The following is a 21,374-nucleotide window of genomic DNA, read 5'->3' on the forward strand; positions in this document are numbered from 1 at the left end:
TTAAATATATATATATATATATATATATATATATATATATATATATATATGCGTTTTAATTCCTTGAAGTGGGAAAAGCAAAAAAAAATAAAAACACTTCCACTTAAGTATTTCAAAAGTGCTTTATGAATATGCTATGAAGTCTCAGGGACAACAAATCTTAGGACAAGAAATAATGAGTGTTTTGAGTCTCAGCGAACCAACAGTCGTGCAAAAACAAGGCCAAAGTGAGTATAAATAGCCAGTGTTGACAGGGATTTATCAGTAGGTCTCACAGAGGGACCCAGAAATAGAATAGTCAACAGTACCAAAATACCTCCCCATGTACACGTGATGACACGTACCACATATCATGTATCAGTCAACAATAAATCCTAAACTCAAACCTAACTCCATTCTGGCTTTCCATTTTGGGTGAATTGTTTCTCATTGTTGAAACATATGCTTTACATTTACATGTGTGCATTTAGCAGTGCATTCTGGCTATACTGTTTTTTTTTTTTTACCAGTATGTGTGTTCCCTGGGAATCGAACCCACAAACTTTTGTGCTGCTAATGCAATGATCTACCACTGAGTCACATGAACTCAATTAAGCTTTAAGTTTAAAGTATAATTATCGCATCACATTCAGAACATAGGTGTAGATAAAGGTGAAACCCAAACGCTCCTCACACCTATAGAGAGTAGGGTCCCGTTTGAGGATGTCCATGTTGATGTGCTGCTCCATCAGACTGTAGAGGAGGATGGGTAATGAGGTGAAGCTTATATTGTACAAGGTCAGATATGCCGTGTCATAGAGTGGCTGCAGAGGGACAAAAACAATTACACCAGTGTGCTATAGTTGAGTCAAATCAACCATTAGGTTCAGTTTAAGCACAGAAGAGAAATCGGTTTGTCTTTTAACTACATGCACTTTCATATTCCATCTCTTTCAAATGTAGTCTAATAGTGATAGACCTTTAAGACACTTTTAGGTACAGTGTGCGTTTACCTGCTGAGAGAAGCCACAGAAGAACTGATAGAGAAACTGAGGGAAGATGAAGCACACATTCTGTGGAGAGAAAACAGACCCTTTAGGGGGATTGCATGTGTGTGAATTGTTTGCTATAAATAGCGCTGCATTAGAATTGCATTTTCAACACGATAGTTCAGTGGTTTAGTCAAAACTCCTGGGAAAAAGTAGCACCCACACATATTAAGCAACTTTTTTTCCTGTGTTTACAACTGCAGGCAATGTTGTTTGTGTTGTGTCAGCCAGCATTCAGCTATTTTGCTTGAGATTATCTTTTTTATTTTATGTGTCTGCACATTTTGTTTGTTTGAGTATACCTTATAGAAGAAGTACTGGACCAGCTCAGCGATCCTGATGTAGTAGTAGTGTCCGTGTACCAGCAGCATCTTCTTCAGATGTTTGAATTTGGTAATTGCATAGTCGCTGTTACGGGCCGCCTGACGCCCCTCTTTACCCATGATCCCTAGCGGCAGATTAACCAGTCAACATGCATGCAAGAGACTGCTGATAGTTGTTAAACGGAAGCCTATCAGAGATTTACTTCCTGGAGAAAGGAAAACTTCTAAAATAATTAGTTTTTGTATGCAAGCATGAAATCACCTATGCCCACGTGAGCTTCCAGAATCATGCTGACGTCATTGGCTCCGTCCCCGATGGCCAGTGTGATGGGGCGTTCTTTTGATGTTTTTATCATCTTAACAATCTGAAAGAATGGTTTATTTTCCACAGGTCAAATCAGAACGACTGAGAGATTAGATTTTTAATCAGGGTTTTTGGCTGCACATGTGACTGAGGCGATGGGACAATATGATCCTATCTCACACGAAATGACTATTTAATTTGGCTTTTGGTACACATGAATTGCATGTGATTTTACTGTTCGTTTCACATCGATAATTGTCTTGTAATGCTGTGACTTCTCCCACTTCCTGACTTTACAGGCTCTGGCTTTCCCAGCAGCCAAAGAGAATGAGTGACAGGTTTAGAGTGCAGTAAATGACCAGAGCCTCTTTAGATTGCGCTGTGTAACTCACAAGCTGAGAGATTACAATAAGGGAATGAGGACAACCTGGCAGGTTAGCTGTTTTTGGCAACCTTTTCTGGCAGGTAGCTGTTTTTGTGTGAGTCAGGTTTTATCATCATTGTGGGGACTAAATGTACGCAAATAGACACCAAGACCTTTAGTCCCCCTTAGTCAATGGAACCCACAAGGAAAATGGCTTAAAATACAAAATATATAAGAAACATTTTTATTCAGCAAGGATGCATTTAAGTGATGCATCAAAAGTGACAGTAAAGCCTTTTCCATTGCAACAAAAATACATTAAAAATATATGCTGCTCTATTAAATAAAAAAAATAAAATAGAACTGTGATTATAAGAAATGTTTCTTGAACACCAAATCACCAAATCGCTGCTGAAATTTCAGCTTTGCCATCACAGGAATAAATAAATGAAATTTAAAACATTTAAATATATAATACAATCCAAAAAACTTTTTTTGAATGATTTTAAATTATATACTGTTTCACAATATTACTCTTTTTACTGTTTTTCAAAACAGTTCATTCAAAAACCTTACATCTTACCCCAATCAGTCGAATGTTAGTGTATACTCTTTGAGACTGAAGTGCTGTAGTACCTGTGCTTTTTGTAAGGGTGCCATGCGGCAGCAGAGAACAGCACTGCAGTTCCTGCAGATTTCCAGGAAAATCTCCTTATAGTTCCCTCCGTTGCTGGTTCCTTCCTGTGGTGGCTTCAGAACAGCTGAGAGTGTCGCCCCATCGATTATCAGACCATAGTCTTGGTAATCACCTGAGAGCCTGTGGGGATCATTGTATGTGTGAAGGTGTGTGAGCATCAATGTGTGCATGTAAATGTATTCTACTGTACCTACCCTGAGAAAGTGTCCCTGGTCATGCTGCCATGCTGTCTCAAGACAGTTCTGCTCAGATCGAACAGGACGTCATGGAGACTCTGCTCCTCTGTCCGCTTGGTTGTCAGTTCCAGGATTTGTGTATTGCGATGGAACAACTTGCTAGCATAACATGTGGCTGCTGCCGTCTCCATTTTGTCCCCTGTGAGGACCCAAACCTTCATACCAGCCTTGTGCAGGGACTCAATGGTGTCGGCTGCTTTATCCTGCAGCCTGAAACATCAAATGACAACCAAGATTATTTTAAAAGCAGTTCATGCACACAGTTAACACAATGTCGATATAATGAACCAGTTGGGGTGCCTATTTACCACCGAATCGTCACTTAACCAATGCCCAATCCAACCTTAGCAAAGGTTGACAATCACCATATTACCTTTCTTATGCAAGTTCACGGAAGTCCTGAGTGTTTGGATAGTTTTAAATGCAATTTTAAAGAAACTTACAGTTTGAAAAGTTTTTAAATCACATTCCATTCCTGTGTAATTTAATGTTTTACACAATCTTTAAAAAGTCTGAAGTTAATATGTCACACTCTGGCATAAATAGTAGCCAAAGAACAAGATCAAATATACAAAGTGACAATTACACAGTTGTTGCTTTGACAGCCCAATCGTCTCAATTGCATAGTAGAAGCAGAAAGATTTGGCATAGTATATAGCAATCCTGTGTACTTTATTCTTTGCGCAGTGCTGGAGTGAAAGTTAATGGACAGTGCTCTGCATGGCTCGGTGGCAGAGAGGTCTTCTACTGCAGTGTGATGTCGCAGCCCACTTAGCTCAGTAATTAAGCAGCCCAGCAGTCAGGATTCACAGTGCCACCGTTGCCAGATAATTAAGACTCCACCCCCCACTGCACCTCACTCACATCCCAGCCACGCAGGAAGTGACATTCTCACACAGACTCCCGGGAAGAAACCACAAGACGTTCTACTACACTACCTATTAAACATTCTAATAACATGAATCACATTTCACTTAACAACATTTTATTGAAGCCAAACAAATTCCCCAAGTTAAGGAACATCCTAGTTGTGTCATAACATTCTTTCTGACTTCCCCAACATCCTATTTGGCTTTGTATTTTAAAATCTTGGCTTAAAGTTGACAGAAAATCTGATTTTATGTTATATGCTTCCTTAAATACACTTTGCTTCTTGTGCACAATTAATCCACTGTCTTCATGATAACATGTTCTGTCTCTAAAATGGCTTTTCTTTGCAAATGATGTCACCTAGGCCAAGGGGGCGGGAAAACTAATGTAACCCAATAGACAAATAGCTATTTAAGGCATTGTATTACAATTAACAGTTAACACTAGTTTAACAGTAATTAAATGCTGAATAACTTTATTGTAACATTGATTATATCCTACAATCCACAGCAGTCTTACATTCAAGTCAGGCTATATTCTCTATAAAAATCACATTCCCAATAGATAAAAATAAAGTCTCACCCTTCTTTTTTACTTGTTGAATAACCCTTAAGGGCGCAGTGACATTTACAGAATTTTTTCGGTGAAATCCATTCATTTCTGTCACTTCATTAACACAGATTTTGCAACATGTTTAAGTTGGTCATGTGAACATACCATATTGACCAACATAAAGCTTTTTGATTTGAATCTGACTTCTGTGTGATCTGTGCATCATACATAGCTAAAAAACTGACGATGGATAATGGACCTTTTAACTAACAAAAACTTAACTACATTTATAGAAGTAAAATCTGTTGACACTGCCATTTTCGACTTGAGTGTTTCAGGGATTATTAGCTTCCTGTATATTGGACTATAACACCTCTTAAAGAATCAAACAGGCTGATGCCTACAGGGCACTGATTGCATCTAATCAACACAGCCTGACAAAATAAGTTCCCGTCCAGTAATCACTATTTGTTTGCTCTGTCATATTCATTAAGACGGCCAACATGGATTGATGTATTTATTTATAACGTTGGGTTAGATGGCGTCCATAAGTGCATAAGCCAAAACAGTAGTTTATCAAAACTGTGTCTGCCGGCCCCTGATTGATTCAAGAGGGGGTCTAATTATGTTAGCTGCTCATTATCAGGACACTGGAGCCTAACGGATGGACACTATTGATTGCCTGTGCAATTAACGTTTACTCACGCTGGTTCTGTCAGGGCCGGGGATGCTCATGTGAGCTTCAAATAGACACTGGGCCTGTAACTCTTCCATTCAGTTGTTGGGCCGATCGGAAAACATTGGCATTCAGCCAGTTAACAATCTAATATTGCTAATGCACATCCATCCTCCATTTCAGTTCAGGGAAATGCACCTTGTTTATTGAGGCAAATGTATAATGCACTTCATGGAACATAAGCTATTATTAACATGCTTATTTTTTTAGAGCAACATGCAACTTGGAAAGCAATATCGGACTAGCTCAGAAATGCAATGGACGTCATGGTTCCATATTTCAACACTATGGATTTTATGATGGCATAGTTGGCAGGAGCGAGAGGGAATGAGGCCCTTAGTACTGAATGGTAATCTACATTAAGATGAAAGACTTAAAGTGACACTACCATAAAAAAAACTGAAAAATAAACAGTGTTTCCCTGATTCTCTATAGTTACTCCTGTGTAGCCACAAACTTGTAAACTGCTGGGAATGTACTCCACAGTGGAGTCCAAATGTTTTGACTGTAATAAAACATTCAAATTAAACACTCTCTGATGTTTTAGGAACATAATCAAATCACCCTGCATAACAATACTTAAATATTTCTCTCAAGTTATTCACACATATTTTGTAATAAAATAAAATAATAACAATAAAAATAAAAATCTCTGGATAACAATAAATTTTTTTTCGATTTCCACTGTTGATCCCACTGTCTCTAGTGTACCTTTAAGTGACAGAGTAATTTGCATTTTTGAATTTGACAAAGGAATACTGAATATGAAATGGTTTGGATTCCACTCTGTTAGCTTCTTCCAAGTTGAAATCGAAAGTTTGATTCACTTCAGTACAGGAATTTTTAAACGCTTCAATCAAACCTATATGGTATTTGAAGTATTTGGTAAATGTTAATCAGGTTGACTGTGAGTCAGAAGGCAGTGATTCACCTATCTTCCACAGCCGTGGCTCCAAGCAGGATGAAATCCTTTTCAATGACATCATAAGCTTCAGCCAGTTTCTTGTCGCGATCCTGCAAAGCTAGTTTAGCTCTGTTGAGGAGATGGCACGTTTCCACATACTCCTCATGAGTCAGCTTCTTATAAGCAACACAAAGAGTCCGTAAGCCCTCCTACAGAAGAAAGATTTGAAACAAAAGTGTCAGCTTAGCCTGCCCACCTTCATTTACAAAAAGAGCCCAAATTCAACTCCAGAATTCATTCTTTTTTCTAAAAACAGCATTAATCTTGGACATAAATATAAGTTTAACTAAGAATAAACATAATATAAAGGGAAGAACAATACCTTTGCTAAGAAAAATGATAATCTTAGCATTATTTATATTTACATACCCTTGTATTTTTCCAAACCAGTGACTTACTTTATTCTGTGGTACAACAAACGGAGATATTTTAAAGAATGCTCATGCTGCTCTTTTCAATAGAATGAATCATGTGGTGACCACAGGCTGCCAAGATCCTAAAAAGTATGGAAGCTTATTTCCACCGCCACACGGAATAAAAAAAAAAAATAGGTAACTGCGACTCAAAATCTCACAATTCTTAAAAAAATAAAATAAAAACTGAATTGTGAGATAAAAAGTTGCAATTTTCACATTTCTTTTTATTCTGTGGTGGAAATAGGCTTCCATAAAATCCACATAAAAATACCCTTATGACTTCAAACATCCCATTTTACATTTTATGCACACAATGTTATTTTTATTGTGACATTTCTGTCTTATTTGATCTAATTTTGCTGTATGCAAAAGAGCAGTGTGAACATTTTGCAAAACATTTCATTTTGTGTTCCATGTAAAAAACTGACACATACTGGTTTAGAACGGCATGGGGGTGAGTAAATAACAACACAATTATCATTTGTTGGTGAGCTATCCCTTTAAAATGTAGATTCTTAAATAACAAAAATGCTCTAGTAGAAAAATTTCCATTATCACTATTAATAAAACACTACTGTCCTGCAGACAGTCTAGAAAACAAAGATTCAATTCTGTCTGTCTCTACAGAAACCATTTCACTATGGCTACCGAAATCATGAATCAGCATAGACACCAGTGCAACCAAAACCCTTTCTAAAGTGAGGTCATTCATTCCTGACCCAGATCTGTGAGTAACACAATGTGTTAGGATCCATTCCTCCTGCATGTGACCATAATTATATTATTTTTTCTGCAAATGACTCCATATATTTGTCAAGTTAAAGATCATTTTATTCATTAGATTATTAAGAGCAAAAAGTTCAAATGACTTCTGGGTGCTACAGAGACATTAAACTAAGAACTCTTATGAAAGCTAATGAGATCAGAGCTGGGCCAAAGAGTGAGAACACATAAATATAAAGACAATAGACAAATTGTCTTCACTCGGTTTCATTTTCAGTGATGTTATGTTTTAGTGATGTAGCTACGTTCCTCTTTCAGCTCTCTTTGAGGATGAGGTTCATGCTAAACAAAAGCTGCATAAGCAAACACATTTGAGAGGAGCTTTTTCCATCAAGATCTAGGAAGGTGCTTTTGTGGCTTATAAATAGCTCTGCTAAAATAAGAAAGAAGAGGAAGATGTTTCCGATTTCTGCTCACCACAGCATTTTGCTCTACTCGCGCTCTGACCTGCTCCACCTTTCCAGAAACCACCCGTGGGAAAACAGAAGAATCCGCCCCTTTACAGAACAAATAGTACTCTCCTAGAACAAACAAACATCAACACAAATAAAGTGTTAAAAGCTACAAGAAAGAAACTGCACAACCACCAGTATGTCATGCTTTCAATGCATTAATAATAGGTAAAGCAATATTTTTCTGTAATTCGTGGAATCAAACTAACCTATTTGTCTCTGAGATTTTTTTTTTCTCTGTTCCCCTCTGAAATGCATCATAATATTATAGTAAAATAGGTCACAAATATTGTTACATGTTGACTTTAAATTAGCACATTAGTTATGCTGCCAGGCTTTCAATGCATTCAAGAATATCCTAATTGCTTTTTATATTAGAAGATAAGTTATCAGTATGTAACTAAATGTATTCAGGAATCATACAGATGTCTAAATCTTGCTCTCATTTGTATGCTAGTAGCACATTGACCCACTTGCATTAACTGGTCCCTTAATTCGGGCACATATAGTGACTCAGAGACTTTCAGTATAATGTGTAACAGTCACAGTACATGTGTGTGTTTACTCAGCTATGCTTTGAGGACAAAATTATCCCCACACATTAGCTAAATCCCTTTGGGGATGTTCTCAGACGGGAAAATCATTCATAAATAAAGTGAATAATTAGGGCTGCCAATCTCTAAAATTGTAATCAGTTGATTACATGACATGCAGATTATTCAAATCAAATCACAAACAACTGCACATATCAATATTTCCAGAGATCATTCAAAAACATATTATTGTGGCAAAATAAAACAACGAACAGACATGAATGTTGATTTATTAGTCCTATATTTGTATTATTTCTATTTCATTAAACATAACTCAACATCACTAACCTCAATAAATGAATGAATGAATGTTAATTAAAATTAATTAATAAAAAAATGTAATTATCATACTGCTCAAAAGGCATGATTAACTGTAGTATTTTTTTTAGCACATTTTAAATACTTAAATAAAACAAAATTAAACGTGTTATAATGACAAAAGTTTTCTTTAGGCCAGGAATTAATTATACAGTACATAATTACACATGAATTATGTGTAATAATTATAATCAGCTTTACATGTCCTCATTTAGATTGCCAAATAAATATATATATGTTTGTGTGTGTGTGTGTGTGCCTACTTAATTTTGAGGATACATTTGTACCCAGAAGTCAGCTGAATCTAACAATGTGAAGTAAAAAATAAAAAAAAACTGTTAAATTATCGAATGTCTCCATTTAGATAAAGTAAAAATTGTGTGTGTTCATCATACCTGAGCTTGATCTTACGATAACACTCATTCTCCTCCTCACTGAATCAAAGTTCAGCACTTCCAACAGCTCAAATCTGTGAAGAATAAACACAAAAAGACAATGTTTAGAAAGTGTTTAAATTCAAAAGGTTAACAGATCTACTATTACTAACTAACTACATTTATGAACACATAAATCAGTTGAATATGTAACATTGACTGAGTCCTTTGGGATATATCTCTATCACAGACAGAGTTTTTATGTGACTGCGCTCCGTGCTGACCCTCGTGTTCTCAGCTGTAGGACAGTGTGTAGCTGCACTAATTATGGCTGGTCCCTGTCCTTCAAGGACGGACGGACACACACACACACACACACACACACACTCAATCTCACAAACAGTGGCCCTTTTACAACACTTCCTAAACAGGGAAACTTTGCTTCCCACAATATACTGTATAACGGTGTTATCTTAATAAACACACAATGACATTTATATGACAACCTGCTGAGTAAATACACAGATGATTACAGATTAGGCTGAGCAAACTGTTCCTTTGCTGAGGTTTCTTTCTCACACAGCATGTGGCAAAATACATAGCATGACAAGAAAATTAAAGCTGCAGTCACCACAGGGGGTGTAAGCAGCCCTGCTCATGGTTTGGTATGAAGCTAAATGCTTGTTTAGTGGATGAAAATACTGTAAAATGCATAAACGTTTATATATCTTGGATTCATTTTTTTTTTACTTTTACATTATTCTATTTATTTTACTATTATTTAAAATTTCATTTAAAATGATTTATGGCAATAATCTGTATTTAACATATAACGTAAGATTGTGGGTAAAACCACTTTCTCAGACTGATAGACTGTCCAGAAGCATCCAAATGCTGCTAGTTTCCTGTTGGTCATTGCGCTCATGCTGTTTTCCAGATGGCTCACCTCTCCATCTCATCCTCTCTGTTGAGGATCTCCATGTGACTGTCCTTCAGACGGAGATAGGTGAAGCCCAACCTGAACAGGTGAGAGAAAAGGAAGGCAAAATTAGTGTGCTATTGTATTGTAGAGTTACAGTGAGACGTAACAGTATGCACAGCAAATGTAGGCTTCAGGAAAAGGACAGAAAATGGTCATAAAAATGTTTGGACTGTTTAGGGTTATGCAATCACGAAGTGAGACAGTATGTCATAACCTGGAGACTAGAGTATAAATTAGTGTGGGTCCGTGTGAGTGCATGTTTGTACAGTATGCATCTTGCCTTTTCATGCCCTCCACCAGTGCAACCTCGTCTGGAGAGGAGGAGATGTAGAAGGAGGTGGATTTGCCCTGATGGATTCCTCTCTTAATGCCATCCACCGTCTCCTCCTCCTTCACCTGGACTGTGTGACAGAGGCACAATGCACGGAAAAACAGCTCCTCTCGCTCCTGATGAGACATACACATACACACGTTTGCACTGAAATACTGCACACCAAACTGCTGCTTCATTCTTAAAGCAAAAAAACTTTTTAAAACATATCTTTTAATAATAGTGTGTAATGGCATGAGGCAATTCAGGCATCACACACACACACACTATTTCCCTTTACTTAAGAGTGAGTCATCTCAGTGGAACAGAATCATTCATCTGTTTCCCCACATACCAGATGAAAGGAAGACTAGCAAAAAGAGATTAAGTGACAGAGACAGAGAGATAAAAGGAGAGAGAGAGGCTATCTGTGTCTAACTCTGAACAAAATGCAGTCAATACTCATGTATCCAGTAAATATTTGGATACATTTGATACAAGGCATTCAAAATCTCAACAACAGTGAACTCTGATATTTCACTTTATTATGCACATGCACACAATATAATTCTAACAGAAACCATTTTGAGTTTATCCAAACTGTTATTCATAAAAACCACATTCAAAAACACAACTGACAAGAGATGTGATGGGAAATTTAACAAGTTAACAAATTCAATGGTTTAGCTAATCTACTGAATTAATGTCACGTTGCTCTAAGCTCATTTATCAAAGATAAAATTAGAATCCATCCATCTTTCCACTCATTCACAGTTAAAATATTCATGCAAAAACTTGCCTTACGATAATACGGATTGATCTGTGCAATGAAACATAACTCGCCGCTCACAATAATATGTTCATTCTCTCATTTTACAGAAGTTTTTATAGCTTCCTTCCTTATCAAATGTCTATCAAGTGGTCCAAAATGTATCTGCATAATTAAGTCACACTCAACAAAAATAATGAAATGTCATGATATTAGATTTAAAAATACATAATGCACTTGTTTTGAGTAAAGATGGGGAAACTTGAAGTAATCTGACTTCATATGTTCACTAAGAATCACGTCAGGTTTATTAGATATGATTTGTTTTATTACTTTACTTATGTATCTACTGCAAAAATCGAAATATTAAATTTGTGTTTTCTATTTCAATATATTTTAAAAAGCAATTTTTTTTGCTGCTCAAGAAACATTTCTTCTTATCATTGTTGAAAACAGTTGTGCTACTAAAATTTTTTTTGAAACCATGACACATTGTACATTTATTTTATTTTGTAACAGTGTTACTTGCAAAATAAAAACACACATATATACATATACATATACATATATATATATATATATATATATATATATATATACACACACTTTAACTTCAAATACCCACTGAACTATGATTTTTCAACAGTTATGGAAACCAAGAAAAACAGAAGACAAGCTCACCTTTCCATCTACGCCTGGAGAGGAGTCGATCATATCCATTTCGGCAGCTCCAGGTAAGATCTGCCCGTTACAGATGGCATGTGGCACATAAACATGCCCATCCACACAACACTCCCTCAACTCCATGTTATTTTCTGTCAAAGTACCAGTCTTGTCTGTGAAGACATATTCTACCTGTGATGAAGAAAGAACAGAAACAGTGAACCAATCATGACCCAGGGAGCAGTTTTGGAGTGGACTCAAGGGGTTTCCTACCTGTCCAAGTTCCTCGTTGAGATCTGAGGTATTGACGAGCGGTCCCTCTCCGAGCTCCTCGTCAAACATGTCATCGTCCCACAGGATGAAGTACGAGCCAAGGAACTTCTGCATCTCCACAGTCACATACATGGACACAGGAATGATGTAGTTGAACAGAACCATGAAGGCGAGGAAGTCTGTGAATGCCCGGATTAACTGAAGGTACAAAATACAGGGGATTAAATAAGCGCTTTGATTGTGTTAATGACATGAAAGCATAAAATATATATAATGGAGGCCATAATTTGGAATAATTAAGATTTTTAATGTTTTTGAAAGAAGAAAAAAGATACAAAATTATAATAAACTGTAATAAATTATTAAAAAGGTTAAATGAAAAATTAATAAAAATAAACATCTAATAATAAAAATAAGCATTATTTTATAGCACGTACTACATGCCGTTGCCTCTCAGTCTCAGTTTTCTGGTTGTACCAGGGCTCATCTCGGTTTGGGTTGGCCTGCCAGGCATACTTCAGGACAGTATTGATCAGAGCTTTACTGATCAGAATGCAGAGGTACACGATCAGGTAGGCGTTCATAGACCTGCAGGAAAAAAAGATGAGATGATCCAAGACACACAGTATGAGCATAATCAGTTTTGGACCTAATGGCAAAGAGGCATATCATACATCAGGGTGACAAGATCTAACTGCAGGAACTTTCCCTGAGGGTCTCAGAGTTTAATATCACCCTTTATTCACAAAAAAATCTCTGAATGACATCTACAATTTTAAATAAAGTAAAAAAAAATTACATTTATTTGATTGAAAAAGTCAATGTTATCCAAAATCTGAAAGGAGATCTCTGAAAGTACACCTGCTTATTCAATAAAAACATATTTTACGTGTTTTCCTAATGGCTGCATCTATCTGTCTGACAAAATTGTTAGCAAGACACATGTGAGTGCAACTTGATACAAATTGTGACATCAAATACAGAAGCCAGCAATTTGCTTTACAAACAGCTCACTAAATGCATTACCCTGTACATGCTGACAGCAAGATAAACTGATCGAAAGCCTATCACCGTGTCTTACTTTTCAACAGCAGAGCGTTTCTGAGACTTGGACTGGTAGTTGAGGGCCATCTTGGTTTCCATGCCCGTATAGATGGCCACAGCTAGAGAAACAAGAGAGGATGAAGAGCATTTTGAGATCATAATTCCCCACTGTGACTGTCTCTGTACAGCCTCTTTGATGCTATGATAAAGTAAAAGCCATTGTTACATAACTGAGCTCTTTTTGTCCTACCGTATGGTGCCATTACGTCATAATGCCTCGGCTGGAACAAAGTTAAACATTTTGAGCGCTTGCCCTGCTCTTAGAATCCTCACGTGTATAATGTGACATTCATCTCCCTCTCTCGCCCTTTCTCTCTCTCTCTAGCAATTAAGAACTTCTTTCTGATCTCACAAGCCTCAGTGACTCATTTAATTACAGTGGGAATGAAGTGACAGAACGACTCAATCAACAACTCTCCTCTCTTGTTCTCCTGCCCTTCCTATTGCCTAAAAGAAATCCCATTAGCATTGTGCCAGATTATAGTGATGGATCTTATCATAGACATCAATACAATTAGACAGAGTGCAAACAGTGTTCCTAAGGAACACACAAACTAATACATGCAGTATATACCTTGAATCGACTGCAAATATAATTAATGTGTATGTGCACAAATGAAACATAAATATGTAGTGTTGTTTTTTAATACCATGTACGTATTCTGTGTTTTTCAGTGTGGCTCCACGTAGCAGCAGGTTCTCAGAACCCAGGGGTCTAAAATAATTAAACAGATCAAATGCAGCATTACAAACATGATTATTCAACAAAATTATGCTCACATCTTTTAACAGTGTGTATGTGTTGTACTGCAAATTCATTTGTCACATTGCAGGGCTATTTTTAATAAATAAATAAATAAATATGTAAAATATTTTTTTTTTTAATGTTAAATGGAAACGGTAAATTAAAAGAAATGGTGACCAGTTTAAACAATGAAAATATGAACTGCATATACCTTATAAAAATGAACACATAAAAGAGTCATGCTATGTATAAACTATCCTAATATAAGTTAATTAAATGTACTAAATATGAAAATAAATATTTGTGAAGTACCCTAAATAAACCTTGTTGATATTACTACTACTTACCGTATTTTCCGGACTATAAGTCGCACTTTTTTTCATAGTTTGGCTGGTCCTGCGACTTCTAGTCAGGTGCGACTTATTTATCAAAATTAATTTGACATGAACCAAGAGAAATGAACTAAGAGACATGAACCAGGAGAAAACATTACCGTCTACAACCGCGAGAGGGCGCTCTAATGCTGCTCAGTGCTCCTGTAGTGTACACTGAGCAGCATAGAGCGCCCTCTTGCGGCTGTAGACGGTAATGTTTCCACTTGGTTCTGAATAAATGCGACTTATATATGTTTTTTCCCTCATCATGACGTACTTTTGGACTGATGCGACTTATACTCAGGTGCGACTTATAGTCCGAAAAATACGGTATATTATATTATAAATTAACAAATTTTATCATCTTATTCATTTTAAATACTCTATTTATTCAGATTTATTAACATATTTGCATATGTGCAATTTACCAATATTTCAATATTTGCTGTATTTTATTATAAGAAATGCAATATTTATATTACATATAATATTAAATATTTTTTATTTATTTAATTTCAATACTGTATGCGTTCATATTCATTTCCATAATTGTACCAAATACAACATAGAATATTCTTAATTAAACTTAAGAATCAAGATTGTTCAATGAAAATGATAAAGTGTCCCCCTTGAATTCAATCGTTCACACACTGGCCCTTTAATTAAGAGTCAATTTCCTGAGTATAGATTTACCTTGCGATGGGCTCTTCTCGATCCAAATAAATATTGATGCGTCCCACAAATCTACAGAAGCAGAAGAAGCAAAGACAGAAATAATTATAGTCTGGGCTCTGTGTCAATGTGTGTGTGTGTGTGTGTGTGTGTGAGGATATTTGCGTGGGGTATCTGGAGTGTGTGGCATGCTGTTGTGCCAGTCCAACAGTAGTTCTATGCACATTCAGTGTCTGTAAGAGAAAGCGAGGGTTTGTTTATGTGTTTTCTGCTGATATATGTGTGTATCACTCACTTGTACAGGTCTGGCTGGGGTTGTTCACATTCTATAGTAGCGTGTAGTGTGTCCACCTCCTCCGCTGTGTTGAATGCCTTTGTGTCCTGAACTGCATAATAGGTCTTTGTATAGAGAGGAGAGCACGAGAGAAACCAGTTGGCATTCCAAGGTCAAAAACTCTCACACACATTTCTACCATCTCCCATCTAATATGAATTACTGCCAGTGGGCCTTATAGTGCAGTCAAAACATTTCAGTCACAATGTATAGAATTATGTTTCAAAAAAAGACCTAATGTTAGGTTTTAGGACTAATAACAGTAACATGTTTGCCTTTCTATAAAACGACCAATCACCTTATGGCTGGACTCTCCATCTAAGCTGGCTGTCGTGACGAAACATGTTCCATCTTCTCTACTGGTGGAGAGCAGTATGAGGTCACATGGAAATGTCTCATTCTCTTTAACCTGGACAATATCACCCACCTGAAAGGTCAAAGAGCAAAAAAGGGACATTTACAGTAACGGTCTGAATCAAATAACAACCTGAAGATAAGTGAGAATATTTTACATTGTGTTGTACTTTTAGGAGTAGGAAAAAGTAATGGTAAAGAGTGTAATTTTTATGCCAATGGCAACATTATAACTAACTGAAAAAATGATGTTATCCCAAACAGTCTCCAGTAACCATTATTTGGACAAAACCAGTAATCCTGGATCAAACTCAACTTTGTTGAGCAAATGTTGATATATGTGAAGACACCGAAACACACTGTGACTTTAAGAACAGGTCATCCAGTGTTCATTTCTTGGTCATTTTATCATCTAAATATACTTCTGGAGTGACCTAAATACTATTATAATTTTTTCAGTATGTTCCGTGACAGAGTGCTTGAATAAAGTGAGATATACTAAAGCTGAGTGACATCAATATCAACGAATCAACTATAGAAAATGAGTTGCCACTTACATAACAGTGGAATAATAAAAAATCATACTCATAGATCTACATAAATGAAAATTCTGTTCCTGGTTGTTGTTCCCACTGGCCTTTCTGCATGTGTTGCGTAATGGATTACAGATGCTGACCGGATTATCAGTAGGCAACGCTGTAATGTAAGTATCCAAGCACATTCTCTCTCTTTCATCACAGCTTCCAGTGCCTGTGCCTTTCAAGTTTTATATACAATTTTATATTCTATATTGATAGAGAGAGAGAGAGCAATAGTTTCAAAATTAAATAACAAAGGATTCCCACTGCATTGTGGGTAATGTGGGCACACTGTCATTCTGCTTGTTGACAGGCCAACATTCTGTTTCCAAACAGCAAGCTGGCTGTGTAAGCAGAAAGCTGGTTAGTAGAGCGAAACTTTGTTGATTTATTTCTCTGAGAATAAAAAAAAAAAAAAAAATTCAGAGTTGAATTGTGCAATTTTTTGCTTTTTTTTATTTATTTATTTATTTATTTTTACCTATCCCAGCTTAATTTGTATACATGCTAAGCCATTTACAAGTTTATTTCCCGAAAAATGCAAACACCACGGGGCTTTCAAAACACTGCCGTCCTGACCAGCCCAAACAAAGGTATGAGTTTGTTTCACCAATGGACTGTTCAGGGAAACCTGTCTGAAAACAGTCATGTTTTTTTCAAATCCATGTGGTGGCACTAACGGCACAATTCACGAATCTATATGTTGTCAGCTCCAGATTTTATACTCATTCTATGTGATTACGCACCCGTAACCTTTGACTCTGTTTGCGTACAACTTTGCCATGCTGGATGACGTGGACTGGACATTGGTTTATAGCGTTGTCCGCTTTGTGCCTGATCCAGTCCTCATAGCCCTGCAGAGAAATAGAGGGCCAAAAGAGACCAGTGAAGGAGTGACGTTACAATTATGACACATATTTTAGAGGAAAGTTAAGGGTCTTTTCTCACCTGTTTAATGGCTGTGACAGTGATGACAAAGAAAAGAGGCAGACCGCTGGTCGTAGGACTGGTAGGTGTGTCAATGATCAGCTACAGAGAGAGATGGTGAGAGGGGAAATATCACACATCATGCTGTCACAGAAAGGTCAGCTCATGCTAATAGGACAATTTCCATAAACGACACCATCACAAACCTGCACTAGAAAGATGATCAGAAAATAGAAATTGGCGATTCTTCTGAACTGCTCAAAGAGATTCTTCGGTATAAAATTCCAGAAAGTATACTGTGGAGAAAATTAGATATGTTTAAAAAAAAAAAAAAAAAAAAAAAAAAAAAAAACAGCTTTATGCTTAAAACAAGCAAAAACCAACGCTGTAAAAAAATGTAATTTAATATATATTTTCTAATGCAAATGCAGCTATTATCTTAAACAATTTTACATCTCGGGTTGTTTTGCATATTTTATTTTTTATAAAATGTTATATATTCAACTTTTTTTTTTAAATGTGTTCATCAGTAGTAATGGTGACAACAAGACCACCTGACCATGTCCTCTTGATCATGCTTTCTGTGTTTATTTTTCTATCATGACCAGATGACTGTACATCATCCCTTGCATATCGTCTTTGATTCAGATAGCTGTTTGGCCGTGAAGCACATCTGACCTTTGAGGATACAATTCTGTTGTCAGGAAATCTCTGTGGAATGTATGCTTCTGTTCCTGGTGGAGGCTCTTTCTGTCCAATATAAACTGTCCTGCTGTCCACCCAGCTCTCCTCCCCTGTACACTGAAACAAAGAGATTTTAATTGAGATTTATACATAGATATGCATGCATCATCCATCCAGTGAGACTGCTTCCTGCTGGAAAACACACTCTTTAAATCAGTATTGACACGGCTGGCTGGCCTGACTTGAGTGCACAGGTCAGATCCACCCATAGGAGAAAACAGCTGCACAAATGAGGAACCAACTTTGAGCTTCAACTATAGAGTTTTGCTCTGATGAGAAAGAGAACAGATACAGAATGTATGGGTCCTGTCATGCTTGATTTGACTTTCAAAGGCAGGGGAACATAGTTTCATAACAAAGAACAAGATAGAGAGAGAGATAGAGAGAGAGAGAGAGAGAGAGAGAGAGAGAGAGAGAGAGAGAGAGAGAGAGAGAGAGAGAGAGATATGTGTGGCTTCTAGTGTAACCTATTTTATCACCCACCTGGCAAAAATGACAAAACTGCATAATTTAAGATATTATTCATCTACATTTAATGTTACACCGAAGTTTAAAGAAAATGTTGACCCAAAAATGAAATTGCAGTCATCATTTACTCATGTTGTTCCAAACCGAGGTTTTCTTTAACTAAAACTAAAACTATTTAAAAACTAAAATTTTGTAATACAGCTGAAATAAAAAATATTATAAATATTAAATGAAAAACTTAAACTCAACATAAATTAACAACTAACTGAAGAGTTGAATCACTAAAAAAATTACTAAATAGAAATAAATAGAAACTCAAAAATAAATGAACCTAAATTGTAATATGAAAAAAATTACAAAAGCACATTAATACATTTTCTAAAAGTTCAACTAAAATGAAACCTAAAAAACATAAAAACAAAGGCTATTTCTACTAATAAATATTATATTTAAATAATATTATAAATAACACTTAACACTATTTCAAACCTGTATGATATTTTGAAAATATATAAACAACACTGGACTGTATAACAGGTCTGAAACAACATAAAGCTGATAAAAAGATGACATACAAATGAACTATCCCTTTAATACATACAATAGGGGTTAATATGAGAAATACTGTAATAGTGATGAAAGTAAGCAGCAATAATAACAATATGACTGACAGAAAATAGTACAGGAGGATGCCCACTACTACTGTCCTTTGCATTCATTTCCCATACTACGTTAAGTAAAAGCAAAAAGCGGAAAACTATGTGACAAAACCAACAGCGTGAAATATTAATCCTAGCAGGTTTGCACACATCTTAACTTCTCTCTTCATTTTTCGTTACTCATACTTCACTCAACATGTGCTACTCTGAAGCATCTGCTCTTGCTACTGCTGCTGACTTCACGCCAGCTTTAATAGGTTTGGATTATGCAAGGAAAGCTGATCTTAGATCAGGGTGAAGGGAGTCACCTAATATCGTGTCTTTACATTGCAGCACAACAAGTAACCAGTCTGCAACCGCAGCAAGTGTCAACGACCGTGACGGCAATGGCTGCAATGTGACTCCGCCTTTCTCTCTCCGTCAGGGCGGGGTGGATTAAATCTGGACGAGCCTCTTAAGCGATTACGTAAATTGAGAAATATGAGCTATTACCAACTTCAAAGAATGCCTTATCCAGCACTACATGCAACAGGACATGCATGAGGATTTCTGTCACATAAAGGACACTGAGAACATGCTGAATGTTCTTGTGTTTGGCTTTAAGCATTTAGGTTTTGGCAGGGATTTAAACACATATGAGGTCATGGTCAACTGTTGACAACATCAATTATACAAATGATATCCTTTAGCATTCTGACTGACGTCACGGTTTTACCGCAATGTCAAATTCTTCACATCACCTTGTTCATCATGGAAAATCCTAAGAGACCCACAGGAAGTCAGTCTGAAGTTTCTCTATGTGACTCATGCATCTCGATGCCTCTATGTATTTGTGTGTGTGTGTGTGACCTTGCAGAGTAAGCTCAGACACCATCCACCCTACACAAATTACTCAAAATGTCTTTCAGCTCCTCTAAAACCAACACACATTCAAAAGAAAACAAATTCAAGGATAAATCGCACAAAACACTTGCAAAAAAAAACGAAACAAAAAAAACAATCAAACAAAAAACAATATATTATGATTTTAACAGAAAAGGAAGCATAGCTAGAAAATAATTCAATTTTTTAATAGTGACATTATTTTATGAACAAATAAGCATTTTTCTTACAACAGTAATAATAAAATCTTTACTGTAATGTGAAGTGTTATATTATAATTTATATAATAATATTTAAAAGTATTTAAAGTTCATCATCTATTTCTTACTTGGTGTACTTCAAATGAAATATCACTTAAGACTTACTAGATAAAATGAACATCATTAAACTTTATTTGGAGTATTTCTTTATTGCACAATGCACATTTCTTAATATTATGCCTAAAAAGTGTTTAAATATCACAATTAATAAGGATTGTATTGTATTAGGATTGTAAAGATTAGGAATGTATTGCATTATCCCTTTATATCAGTCTTTAAATGCAAGATATATAAAGTGTACTTTTTACTAGGGTACTTGCACTGGAAATATTGGGAATAACAAAAGAAAAAAATGAAAAAATATATGGTAGTGGTCATAGTTATGGTCAAATTCAGAAAGTTTACTTAATTTTCAAGAAAAAATACAATATAAAATGAAAAAAATACAAACAAAAGGCTATATTTTTGCATTTTTAAATGCAAAACAATGTATGTCTTTAAAAAAGAATGTATTTTATTTTATTTTAATTGTAGGGTAAATGTGCCCCTGGGCTTATTTTTGATTAAATTCACCCTTAAATCTGAGGCTGCTTCACAGAATGTGCTAGAAGTGAGGTCAGAGAGAAAATTTCACTATAAACAGGCTTAAACATAAATAATTCTTCTGATTTCCTCTCACTCTGTATTTTCTCTGTGTTAGAGAGGTGGCTTTAAGCAGACGGCACTGAGCAGCTGGTCAAAGGCTCAGTGAACCCTGAGCCCCATAATCACACCTAATCCACTCACACACACACACACACACACACAATGAACGAGCCTGGTCTGTGTTCTTCCAGGCACCTGATGGGTCTGGGATGACCTATATAAACTCAACATCCACCAAACTAGCTAGCTAGCAGGCTAACACTAGCTAGCTAACACAAAAAACAAACAGTTTATTCAGGGATGAATTATGGTATATTTAATGTTAACAGTTTGCCCTTTATCTAGTGCTCATCAAGCTGGGATTTTTTTTTTAGTAAAAATTTCAGGCTACTATTACATAGAAAAAATATCATAATGTAAGTTTAGAATGCCATGAGGTCAAGTAAATGATGGCAAATGTTATTTTGGGGTGAACTATTAGCTTGAACTAAGATGGCTTGTTCTGATTAATAAGAGAAATCCGACCAAAATCACTTCTTAAGCTCCTATGACAACCAAGAACACAAGCTCATAACTGAGAAGCAAACAGTGACACAGGAATGAGAGGTGGCAGTAGTCTGG

The 21,374-nt window shown here is 36.1% G+C and overlaps 1 protein-coding gene across 7 annotated transcripts in view; it reads right to left on the reverse strand.

Annotated features, from left to right (window-relative positions):
• Nucleotides 1-21,374, reverse strand: part of atp11a (ATPase phospholipid transporting 11A) — a 63,513-nt gene that overhangs the window by 12,896 nt on the left and 29,243 nt on the right. For all 7 annotated transcript variants that reach the window (XM_059554544.1, XM_059554543.1, XM_059554542.1 and 4 more), the window contains exons 2-24: nucleotides 17,774-17,896; nucleotides 17,302-17,391; nucleotides 17,117-17,197; nucleotides 16,915-17,022; nucleotides 15,535-15,663; nucleotides 15,198-15,301; nucleotides 14,924-14,974; nucleotides 13,762-13,826; nucleotides 13,089-13,170; nucleotides 12,445-12,595; nucleotides 12,008-12,205; nucleotides 11,753-11,926; nucleotides 10,273-10,439; nucleotides 9,957-10,028; nucleotides 9,032-9,105; nucleotides 7,691-7,794; nucleotides 6,042-6,223; nucleotides 2,911-3,162; nucleotides 2,656-2,836; nucleotides 1,614-1,716; nucleotides 1,331-1,476; nucleotides 993-1,052; nucleotides 676-803 (exon numbers count right to left, since the gene is read on the reverse strand). In XM_059554544.1, coding sequence (XP_059410527.1) covers nucleotides 676-803; nucleotides 993-1,052; nucleotides 1,331-1,476; nucleotides 1,614-1,716; nucleotides 2,656-2,836; nucleotides 2,911-3,162; nucleotides 6,042-6,223; nucleotides 7,691-7,794; nucleotides 9,032-9,105; nucleotides 9,957-10,028; nucleotides 10,273-10,439; nucleotides 11,753-11,926; nucleotides 12,008-12,205; nucleotides 12,445-12,595; nucleotides 13,089-13,170; nucleotides 13,762-13,826; nucleotides 14,924-14,974; nucleotides 15,198-15,301; nucleotides 15,535-15,663; nucleotides 16,915-17,022; nucleotides 17,117-17,197; nucleotides 17,302-17,391; nucleotides 17,774-17,896 — 2,825 coding nt within the window. The remainder of the gene's footprint in view (nucleotides 1-675; nucleotides 804-992; nucleotides 1,053-1,330; nucleotides 1,477-1,613; nucleotides 1,717-2,655; nucleotides 2,837-2,910; nucleotides 3,163-6,041; nucleotides 6,224-7,690; nucleotides 7,795-9,031; nucleotides 9,106-9,956; nucleotides 10,029-10,272; nucleotides 10,440-11,752; nucleotides 11,927-12,007; nucleotides 12,206-12,444; nucleotides 12,596-13,088; nucleotides 13,171-13,761; nucleotides 13,827-14,923; nucleotides 14,975-15,197; nucleotides 15,302-15,534; nucleotides 15,664-16,914; nucleotides 17,023-17,116; nucleotides 17,198-17,301; nucleotides 17,392-17,773; nucleotides 17,897-21,374) is intronic.

This window comes from Carassius carassius, chromosome 7, assembly GCF_963082965.1.
Source record: "Carassius carassius chromosome 7, fCarCar2.1, whole genome shotgun sequence".
Taxonomy (NCBI): Eukaryota; Metazoa; Chordata; class Actinopteri; order Cypriniformes; family Cyprinidae; genus Carassius; species Carassius carassius.